This window comes from Orycteropus afer, unplaced genomic scaffold, assembly GCF_000298275.1.
Source record: "Orycteropus afer afer isolate SDZICR_OR568_19922 unplaced genomic scaffold, OryAfe1.0 scaffold00218, whole genome shotgun sequence".
In the NCBI taxonomy this organism is placed as follows: Eukaryota; Metazoa; Chordata; class Mammalia; order Tubulidentata; family Orycteropodidae; genus Orycteropus; species Orycteropus afer.
Window position 1 is genome coordinate 3874458 of NW_006921805.1, and position 11800 is coordinate 3886257.

An 11800-nucleotide genomic window follows, 5' to 3' on the forward strand; every position below is an offset into this window, starting at 1 on the left:
TAAATGGTTTCAAACTCATAAAATATATGGCTCATAAAAATATATCTAGCACCAAAAAGCTACTTCAACTTAAGTCACACAGGTTCTGCTAATAGCAAAACTCTCTCCATACAATTACATGCATGGCCAGCACATTGGGGGTTATGGCTAAAGAGCTGCCCTCATTACTCCATGATCTTTTGATATGTACCTAAATCCAGAAGTCTGTCTCCTGGGCGGTTCCACTTCCAACCTTCAAGTTGCTGATGCTCTGTATACTGTAGCCGTCTGTCATGGAATACAACTCTTATGATACTCTACAGAACAAGTGGGGAAAATGACCACTTTTGAAGTACTCTAGCTAAAAATGCAGAAGCATTTTTGGTACTTATGCATTAACCTACGATAGAACAGTGTATATAAAAACAGTTTAAATATTTTGTAAGTGAACTTCGCTGAAGTATCTGCTGTTGGATGCTTAGATTATGGGTGCAATTATTTGCTTCAAAGAATTTTAACTCAAAAATAAAAATCACAAATGAAATGGTTACCTAAGCAGAATTATCACAAATTAATTTAATACTGTAATTTGAAAATTAAGGCTCATTCCATAAAAGTAGTGACCAAGGAATTATTAAAATAAAAAAACCAATATAGGCAGAGACAGACAAACTCAAGCCCAATGGTCAGATCAATTTTGCTAACTTAAAATAAAAGTACAACAAGTAGATTTCTTTTAAAGAGACAGTGTTTTTAACTTTTTATTGTGATTTGGGTAAAATTTTACAAACCAGGTTTTATATTCCATAGTTCATATACATTTTATTTTGGGATACTTGGCTACATTCCCTGTAGTGTAACATCTCACCTCCCACTTCCTTCCTATGTCCTTCTTGCCTATGCACTCCTGCCTCCCTATCTTTCTTCCTGTGAATGGGCAAATTCATGGATATTTCAGATATGGGGGGCAGAGGGAGGCGTTATTGCTTAATAAGCAGCAGAGTTTCTGTCTGAAACATGTTTTGGAAGTAGACAGTGGTGATGGCTGCATCAACACTGCAATGAAATACTTAAATGGTTAACATAGTAAATTTTATGGTACATGTATTTTACTACATTTTTAAAAAAAGGTATTAGGAATTGAACATACATCATTTATGGAGAAATAAGGAATGTTATGTTTCAGCAGCAGCACTCCTTCCCCCCCAAAAAAAGTCACTGGTTGTACGAGCCAACTAAAAAATAGAAAATTTGTACTCCCTATGGCGTAGTGCCTAAGGCATCTGACTGCTAACCAGAAGGCTGGCGGTTCAAACCCACCAGCCGCTCCTTGGAAGGAAGGTTGGACAATCTTCTTCTGTAGTGATACTGCCTCGGAAACCCAAGGAAGGATTGCTGAGTCAGATCCAACTCGACAGCAGTCAGTTTGATTTTTTTATCCGCAGAAAAAGAGAACTTATATGTAAAATTAACTCTCACCTATTTAACCTGCAAGTGAGGCATTAAAAGGGGTTGGTGGGGGTGTCACAGATAAATTTTATCTAAGCACTCAAATTCCCAGTGAAAGTTTTACTCTAATCCACAAACTCTAAGCCAATTCTTACTTTCCACCCCTCCTTCCCCTTCACTTCTCACAACATGGAAGTACAAACTACTATCTCATTCTGAACAGGATAAAGGGTCATCAAAATGCATTTAGATACCAAATGTGCCCTCCCATGTTTTTCTGTATATAATATACCCGTATAAATAATGTGCATATGCCTATAACACCCAAAGGAAAGTAAAGCATAAGAGGGAGGTCAGGGTGTAGGCCGCTTGCGCAAAAAAAAAAAAAAATAATTACATAACGTGCAGTCATAAAATACGGTAATTAGTGTTTCTGACTACAATACAATTTAAGATGTAATTTTCAATAGCATTCTCTGCTGTTCTTAACAGTAAATAATCGGTTATTGAAGAGAATCACTTAAAAGTAGCAATTAATTTTTTAATATCATTTAGAAGAGGCTAAGTCACTAGTTAGGGTCCACATGGGAAAGGTGAATAGGGCTCAGTTACTGCGTCAACCCAAATTCATCTTCCATACATGCACCCACATCTGCAGGGCCTTCCTAGGCATCCATCAGCACCCACTTTATACCATCTCCTTCTGGCAGAAGAGCCCCTTCAGTGATACTGTGTGGGCTGGTTTGGCCCCTGGGATGCCAACACCAGTGATTCATATTCTCCAACTGGTTGGTTGTTCTCTCAGAAGGAAATGTAGCACAGAAAACATCATGATTCTGATTATTCCCCATTAAGAACCAGATTAAATCCACATATTCAAAAATAATGATAATGAGTATAAGGATATTAGACTTAAGAGTTCTACCAAGCCCCATTCTAGACTTGCCCTCTAAGGGAACGACCAACCCCGACTGATTGGGCATAAACATGACAGACTCAAAATACAGACAGCAAATGTGGGAATGGGCAAAAAACCTCTCTCCTTCTCTCTCAAATACATTGGGAACTCTTGGAGTCAAAAGAGCGGATCTTAAGAGTTCACTTGCATTGGCAAGACAATGATTCAGATGGGACCAAGTCATCCCCATCTTTCCCTCAAAGAGAATAGAAAAACCAATACTCAACTTCCCATAGACTGGGGGCTTCCTGCCCTCAGCAGTGAGAGAACTACAAAACCACAAAGCCTCCTAGATCTCCAAGTACCAGGCAGCTGACTTTCCCAGAAAACACCAATTACTAGCTAGCACCCAAAACTGACAATGCCTGCAACCAAGCAGCCTGAGTATCCATCCTCTTCACCAAAGCTGCCTTTCCCGTGTTGCCCTCTAAAATGGCAGGTCCACAAAGAGGCAGGATCCCTCCAATGGAATGTTTCCCCATAAAGGCCACAGTAAGCCTCTCTGTGAAAGATGAAGCACCAGGAAAACTCACTGTACTCCTCACTGCTAACACTTCAGCATATGAAGTTTTGCCTTGTCCCAAATAACCCTCTTCCATAAATCTTGCCTTGTAATGCTATGGAATTTATAACAAACTCTTCTGTATGACAGGTAGAAGCCAGAAGGACACAACCTGAATGTCACCAAAGGGGGCAGGAATGAAGATATATGGTAAAAGGAAATGGTTGGCCATCCAATAGCTATGCCTCCTACATCTGGGATGAGCTCTTTCTTTCAGATACATTAAGAGGGTAAACAGATTTTTTTTTTCCTACTTGGACAAATTTTAAGAGATGAAATAAAAGGATTTTTTTCATAAGTTTTATATTAACATTCACATATTCCTCCCCAAACTACCTTGTACTTTGATACAAGATAATGTAACTTTGGTGGTGATTCTGTTGCTGCTGTTTTCCCACATTACAACTAGTATTTCTATGGTTGCTTCTTTTGTCACATTTATTTCACCCAATAACCAGTACTTCTTGAAGTGAAATCATTTTTTTAAATAAAAACTCTTGTAGCAAAACTGCTATCTTATTTAATCACTGCAATACACCTGCTGTTACTGTTGTTGCTAGGTGCCATCAAGGTGGCTCTGACTCAGTGACTCCATGTTGCTCTGAAGGAAATGTTGCCCAGCGCTGTGCCATCCTTACAATTATTGCTATGCTTGAGCCTGCTGCCACAGCCACTATGCTAATCCATCTCATTGAGGGTATTCCCTTTCTTTTGCTGACCCTCTACGTTACCAAGCATGATTTCCTTTTCCAGGGAATGGTCCCTTCTGCCAATATGACCAAAGTACAAGAGACAAAGTCTGGCCATTCTCACTTCTAAAGAGCATTCTGGCTGTATTTCTTCCAAAACAGATTTTTTCTTCTAGCAGTCCATGGTACATTTGATATTTTTCACCAACACCACAATTCAAATGCATCAATTCTTCTGCGGTCTTCCTTATTCATTGTCTAGCTCTTCTCATGTGCATTTGAGGCTATTGAAAATACCCTGTCATGAATTAAAATGAATCATCCTCACCTTTACCAATTTTCCACTAATCTCAGGCATATCTCCCATTTTCCGATTATCCAGCATCCGAATTTCATAAGACTGTCCTGTTTAAAGAAATTGTGCATTAAAAACAACCCATGTAAAGAACATCACTTTAACATAAATCTGACGTTCTCTCAGAACATCATTACATACAATGTTGATTTTTCAGAAAAGCACATTCAAGTTGATCTTTCTCCTCCCTGCAAATCATAACATTCTTTTCTTCCTCTGCTACTACAGTTTCTCTGCCAATTTATTTTCATCTGCCACTGTCCCACACTTAATTTTTATTATGCATGCATGCATATAGTACCTCCAAAGCCAATTTTAAGTAACAGCTTTATTAAGACATCATTTAGGTGCCATAAAATTCACATTCAGAGTTATACAACCATTGCCACAATCAATTTTAGAACATTTTCATCAGCCCAAAAAAACAAACCCTATACCTTTAATAGTAATGCCTATAATCTATCCCTTTCCACAGCCCAATGCAACCACTAATCTACTTTCTGTCTTCATGGGTTTTCCAGCTCTAGACTTTTCACATAAATGGAATCACACATTCTGTGGCCTTTTCTAGTTTGCTCATTAGCATGATGTTTTCAGGGTTCATCCATGTTACAGCATGTATCACAACTCCATTTTTGTTGCTGAGTAATATTCCATTGTGTGGATATAACACATTTTATTTTATCTATTTATCTGCTGGTAGGATATTTGAGCTGTTTCTACTTCTTGGCTAGTTTGAATAATAATGCTAATCAACATTTGTATACAGGTTTTTGTGTGGATCAAAGCCAATTTTTAATCCTGAAATCTTCCCCCCCTTATCCAGTGGACATCAAGGCACATTTCCCCACTGCTCAATTACAGTGTCCTTAAGAAAACACAGATAGTCACACACCAATGAATATAACTAGAGAAAATAAAAATACAGCCAAAAATTAATAATGCATTCCAAATAACTGCACTCGATCTCATAAGAATTTAGGAAATAAAAATTAACAAAATGTTTATGCTAATTATCAGATCAACAAAAAGTTTTATTGATAAAAATCAAATGGGCAAGGAAAGGGAGAAATAAGCACATCCACTGTGGGGAATATAAACTGATAAAGCCTTTCTGAAAAATCATCTGGCTGCCCCTGCCAAATTAAATGCTGGATCCTTTGACTCAGGGATTCTGATTGATCAAGACAAACAGAAACAAAAGTACAAGTGGGAGAGTATCTGCAATACACATTACATACAAAGGGTTAATCTCCCTAATACAGAAAGAGTTGCTACAAAATTACTAAAAAATGTCTAACATCCCAGAGGAAAAAATGGGCAAATGACATGAACATACACTTTGCCCCCCCCCCCAAAGAATGACAAACAGCTTTTAGACATTAAAAGATGTTAACCACCATCACAGAAATGCAAGTTAAAACCACAGCGAAATCACTTTTCACTTGTCAGATCAGCACAAATTCCTCAGTTTGAGCCCTGACAGTCAGAGGGGAGATGGTAAGAAGTATGTTCTGGATGTAAAGTGTCAGAATAAAGAAGAGTTGAGAAGTACTCTGTTATCTTTGGCCAAAGAGATGGAAAAACTGTTGCTGTTTCCTAAAATGGAGAAGATTGCAGGGAGTAGATATAGGGGAGAAAATCAGGAGTTCAACTAAACACATTAAGTTTGAGACACATATTGGACAGCAAAGTTAATGATCAAGTTGATCTATAGCTGAGAGTAAGAAAACCAGGTTGGAGATCAGGGACTTGAGGGAGCTCTGGTGGCATAGTGCCTAAGGCATCTGACTGCTAACCAGAAGGCTGGCAGTTCAAATCACCAGCCACTCCTCAGAAGGAAGACTGGACAATTTACTTCCGTAAATCTACTTCTGTAGCGATACCGCCACAGAAACCAAGGTGGGGTCGCTATCAGTCGGATTTGGCTTAATGGCGCCCGTGACCATATATAGGGCTGGCAGACCATGTCTCTACAAGTGTATTTGTATGTGCTGTAAGGGTGTACAGGAGAGCTAACAAGGGACAAGGTTGTGGTGGTTTCTTGCCAGAGCCAACTACCCTGAGAGAGTGAGTAGTTGGATCTGTGGGCTAGGGACCATGGTCACAGATGACACCAAGCTCAATCGGTATAACATACTACACAAAAACACTGTTCTACATCCAACTGTGACAAGTAGTGACTGGGGTCTTAAAAGCTTACAAGTGGTAATGTAGATGCAATGATGGGTCTCTCCTTGTCCAGAGCAAAGAAGAATGAAGAAAACCAAGTATGCATGGAAACAGTTATTCTAAGAGACTGGTAGACCATCTGATCCTCAGCCTATATGACCACAACAGCAGAACTAGGTGGTGTCTAGCTACCACTGTCAACCATTCAGAAGGGGATCTATGTAGGAGAGTGGGAGAACAATGTGGTACAGAACTCAAAATCATTAAAAAAAAAAAGACCAAGTTTACTAGTCTGATATATCCTAGTGAGACCCCTGAGACTATGGCCCCTAGTTACCCTTCAAGTCTGGAATTAAACCCACTCCTGTGTCTTCCAGCCAAACGACAGACAGGCATAAGGGGTAAATAGTTACATCAGGTAGATATACTCCTTGCAGCGTTCAATCATGGGAGAACAGAAGGCCAGTGTTTGTGCAAGAGACAGCGCAGGGAGTTGGGAGTACATGGGAGGGAAGGAGAAAGGGAAGAGGTAACTACAGGGAAGAAGTAGGAAGAGAGCTGTTATATTGTGGGGATGGAAGTCAATGTCATGAAACAAAATGTATATGAACTGCTGTATGGAAAATGAATTTTCTCTGTAAACTTTCACCCAAATCATAATAAAAATTCCAAAAAAAAAAAAAAGGACCATGGCTTGACCCAAGTAAGTGCATCTCACTCAGCAAAGTAACTCTTTGCTTTTTATTACTTTGAAGAGATCTCTATTATAGCAGATTCTCCCAATGCAGTGTCATTTGGTTTCTTGACTGCTGATCCAAGTAGAATGAAATTATTCACAACAACGAAATTGATATCATCAATCATTTTTCAAAGTGTTAGAAACCTTATAAGGTCCTAATGAAGAATTGTAATCTAGTAGCAAGAACCAAAACTAATTCAAAGGAAATCTACTACAGTGAAAATGAAATTAACAAAAACCATTTTTTTTAAAGAAGCATGTTATCATGTAACAATTTTTAATCCAGTAAGCATGTTAGCTCTAGAGATCTAAAACCTGCTTGTAAAGTAGCTAATGTCAGTTAATTAATACTTGTAGAAGAGGAATCTCCAAGTAGAATTCTGCCTCCAAAGGAACAGGTAATTTTTAGAGAAACTAGAAGAAAAGGTTCTTTTCTACTTGAAGAGTAACTCTGATCTGGCACAGCACCAATGAGCCAATCTGGAATAAATCAAGGGGTAAAATCACAAATCTCACTCACAGCATAAGGTGTGGAAACAGCAAAAACTCAGCCCCAGTTGTAAGACAAGAGGCAGCCTATTCCAGCCAGATCCCTCCTCAAAGGGAGAGCCAGCTGCGTGTCCTCTATCCTCTGGTGGTTCCATGTTATTAGCACTGCTGTTTTTCACTCTACAGCCAGAGTCAGACATTTAACTCCTATTATCCAAGAGCAGAGAAAGCTGCTCAGGCATAACTAGGCAAACACAAATACAGTTTTTAAAGTCCAGTCAAAATAACACATAAATTGACACTCTAAGGCATCAATAAAACTTATAAAACTGATTCAGTCCCCAACAATGCGCTAAGCCTCCTCTGAGGAAATCTATCTGTAAAAGGTGATAGTGAGGAGAAGCCTACATATGCTACACCTGAATATTCAAAGTAATAAAATTAAAGTAAGTCTGTGGACCAGCAGCAGCAGCAGCATCACCTGAAAACTTGTCAGAAATGCATATCCTCAGGCCCAACCCCAGACCAACTGAATTAGAAACTCTGTAAGCCTTTCAGTGATTCTGATGTGTGTCAAAGTTGTAGACTGTGACATTATGTAAAGCTACTAATCTCCAACAAAGTGTTCAGGACCCACTCCTAGGAAAATCTCTATGTCACCTTCTGCTTAATTATTTCCTAATTTTTTGAGCAGAAGGGCTTTGCAGTCCTATAACTGTGTGTGTGTGTGTGTGTGTGTGTAATATCTATACCTACATATATATTTCCTTTAGTCCTGCCCAACATCATGTACTTGTCTCCTCCACTACCCATTAGCTCATTATCACCACTAGCTCCTAGAATGGAACCCAAACACATATTCCACAACTTTTTGGAGTGAATGCTGGGATACAGTCTGGGAAGGGGGCACAAGAGAGCCTGCTTGAGTGCTAGAAATGTTGGCTGTAGTTAAGAGTTATAAAGGAATCTGTAAATGTAAAAATACATTGAGATGTGCACTTAATGACTTTCATGCACTCTATGCATGTCAATTTGGTTTTTAATAACTAAGCCTCCCAAAATGATATTGAGTAGCAAGTTAATTAACTGCTGTAAGCCTCAGTTTTTTAATCAGTAAAATAGATTAATAACACCTCTCCTAGGGCTATTATGGGAACTGAATTAAGATTATATATACAAAGTACTTAGCACAATGCATCATACATAATAAGCACTAAGTAAATGTTAGTCCAGTATCATCACTATAGATGGTGAATTACAACTTTTAGCAATATGAAATATCACCGTTTAATATTAAGAACGATAAATTATAGATACACTCCTGCCACCAAGCCAATGGACAGATCCAGGGCATTCCTTTAAACGTGTGGGCACGTATGTGTCTTTATTTCATGGTATGCAGATAACACAACTTATTCAACTATTCCCCAACTAAAGGAATTTGGGGTCATTTTTTCTGTCTAGAAATAAAGCTACCATGAATATCCCTGTCCCTACATTGTTTCTTCTGATATTTCTATATGCTTAAGACAGGTTACTTTTTAACTTCTTAAGGATCTTTACAATGAAGTTTCAACTTGTAAAGAACCTTAAGAAGTTGTGTCTCAAAAAACTGAATGCCTATGACACAAATACTAAATCAATGTTAAAAACAAAGTGAGGGCCTTGCCATAGGTGCTACATACAGACAGTAGAATTATCTGAAGTAAAATCTCAGTAAGTCACTATATACTGAACTAAGAGTTGGAAAAAAGCTATTTTTCCACATTTGTGAAAATTACCAGGAATAAACAGTATAAAATCTATAGCTCTTTCCAATCAAGTTAAAAAAACTGAAGATTCTTCTATTTAATGACAGAAAAAGGATCACAATAAATTTTTTAGTGAATAGATACAAATACAATTTTGTTTAAAGAAAAACATGTACACGGTACTATATCAAAAATGTTAACTACAGTAATCTTCATGGGATGCAACTGCAGTCCATTTTCAGCTTTATCTCTTCACATGTTTCACAATGGGCATGTGCTATTTTTATAACAAAAGTGTTCTAAAATTTAAAATATAAGAAGTCAACATTTCAATAGATGTATCCAACAAATGAATTCCTGCATATCAAAGTACTTTTGTTTACACTGGTGCGTCACATTGACTTTTGCCCAAACTGTTGAAAGCACCTAAAAAAAACCTCCTTATATTTTGCCATGGTAAACTTTACCCCTTTATCTGTTTTCCATCACTTAATTTTTATTGCCAAAACATAACATTCCAACATAAAGTACGGACAAGATATGGATAGATAAAAATTTGAAACAGTATAGTCACAAAATGCATCTTTATGTAGTTTACCTATATATTTTAAGAGCAAATATGCTTCCTCTCTGACACCAGGTTCCTTGCTAGCTGAACTTCTGATTCATTCTCAAGTTCCATCTGGAAGTCACCGGGATCCCTTTCTACTGTGAGACCATGTTTCTATATAACCACCCTGGATGTAACCATTTTTAAGTATATAGCCATTTTGCAATATGCCTTAGCATTTACGTCAAGCTTTAGTGCTTTAGTTACTGGAAAAACCACTAGGACTCCTGACTACCCCCACCACATGGATACTACCTAGCATACTCCCTAGCAACAACCAATCAGTAAATAGCGAGAAAATACCTTACCTAAAATAGAAATGGCAGTTTGCAGCTTCGGCCCCAAGACAGAGCCAATCAAGTAGGAACAACTAACAACTTGGAAAATGTCAACCAATCCTGTAATTTTCTAATTAAAATTTCCTTGTTCCTGATTGAGACCCCTATATCAACCCCATCACCCCTGAGTTTGAGACTCTCAATCCTGAACCGCTGCGTCGGTGACGGTTGAGGGTGGTGACGGTTGAGGGTTCGAGCTCGAGCTTGAATAAACAACCCCTATGCTTTTGCAGTGGAATCGGCTCCTTGGTGGTTTTTGGGGATTCAAGATCTGGGCGCAACACTACCTGCTCCCTCTTTGGATTTTTTCTGAAAAACTTATAAGGTATCTTGCTCCAGACTCTTCTTATGCAAATCAGTTTCCACGGAACTATTATTCTGTTGGCTTACAGTAAAATTCCTGTCATTTTCTTTAACTAAAGTTGTAAAATTTAAGAGAAAAACAAAACTAATTTTAAATTATCAGTAATCTGGTCTAGCATGCCAAAATCATTTACTTTGAAATTTGAAAACTCTTACATGTCAAAACACAATCTAGCTATATTTACCTTGGTTTAAGTAAGTGAGTGTTTCATCATGCAGTTTTACTGCCGGTGACGTTGCAGCACACATCACATACTGAAAGGGTGGGTGTTTAGTTTCACCATCCAATGGAAGGCTGGAATCTTCCTGCTTGAAAATGGGTAATGCCAATACATCACTGGAAAGAAAAAAAAAAAAAAAAAACACTTTGGGTTATTAGCACATAACAAAAAAAAAAAAGAGTCAATTCGGACTCAAAATGACCCCCACTGGGTTTCTGAGGTGGTAAATCTTTATGAAGTAGATTGCCTAGTCTTGCTTCCATGGAGCAGCTGGTGGGTTTGAACTACCAACCTTCTACTTAGCAGTCAGATGCTTTAGGCACTGTGCTACCAGAGCTCCTTATTAGTACATAATACCAAAAACCAAAACCAAACTCACTGCTGTCAAGTCGGATCTGACTCATAGTGACCCTTTCTTGGGTTTCTGAGGTGGTATCACTTAGGAGCTCTGGTAGCATGGTGCCTAAGGCACTTGACTGCTAACCAGAAGGCTGGCGGTTGAAACCCACCAGCCACTCCTCAGAAGGAAGGCTGGGCAATCCTACTGGAAAATCCTACTTCCGTAGTGATACTGCCTCGGAAACCCAAGGAGGGGTTGCTATGAGTCGGGGTCAACTCGACGGCACATAACAACAACAACATCACTACAGAAATAGAGTTACAGAAGTAGATTGCCCAACAGTCCGAGGAGTGGCTGGTGGGTTTGAACCACCAGCCTTCTGGTTGGCATTCAAATGCCTTAGGCACAATGCCACCAGAGCTCCCCAGTACATAATAGCATATAAAAACATTTATGGATAACTTCTTTTAAAAATTAATATCAGCATGATATGTAGAATAAAGGAACTATTAATGCTAAACTGGTTAACCCAAAAGATATTAATAACCCATATTTCTTTGGAGGGAGGGGTAGCAGGAGGCAGCAATAACTATGCAGATAAATTCAGAAGTAGTTGATAGTTATTAAAAGTCCATGCTAAAAAAAAAATAAAATTAAAAATAAAAAAAGAAGGTGGGGACCAGGTTTGCTGGTCCAATAGAGCCTGGTATAACCACTGAGACTATGGCCCCTAGCTGCCCTTCAGGTCTGGAATTGAACCCACAACTGTGGTTTCCAGCCAAACA

At 38.5% G+C, this 11800-nt stretch overlaps 1 protein-coding gene across 1 annotated transcript in view; it reads right to left on the minus strand.

The window, feature by feature from the left end:
• The window catches only part of UBP1 (upstream binding protein 1), a 61857-nt gene that overhangs the window by 18778 nt on the left and 31279 nt on the right, over window positions 1-11800 (minus strand). Inside the window, exons 2-4 of the mRNA XM_007948649.1 lie at window positions 10640-10791; window positions 3966-4042; window positions 191-296 (exon numbers count right to left, since the gene is read on the minus strand). Of these exons, the coding sequence (XP_007946840.1) occupies window positions 191-296; window positions 3966-4042; window positions 10640-10791 (335 nt within the window). The remainder of the gene's footprint in view (window positions 1-190; window positions 297-3965; window positions 4043-10639; window positions 10792-11800) is intronic.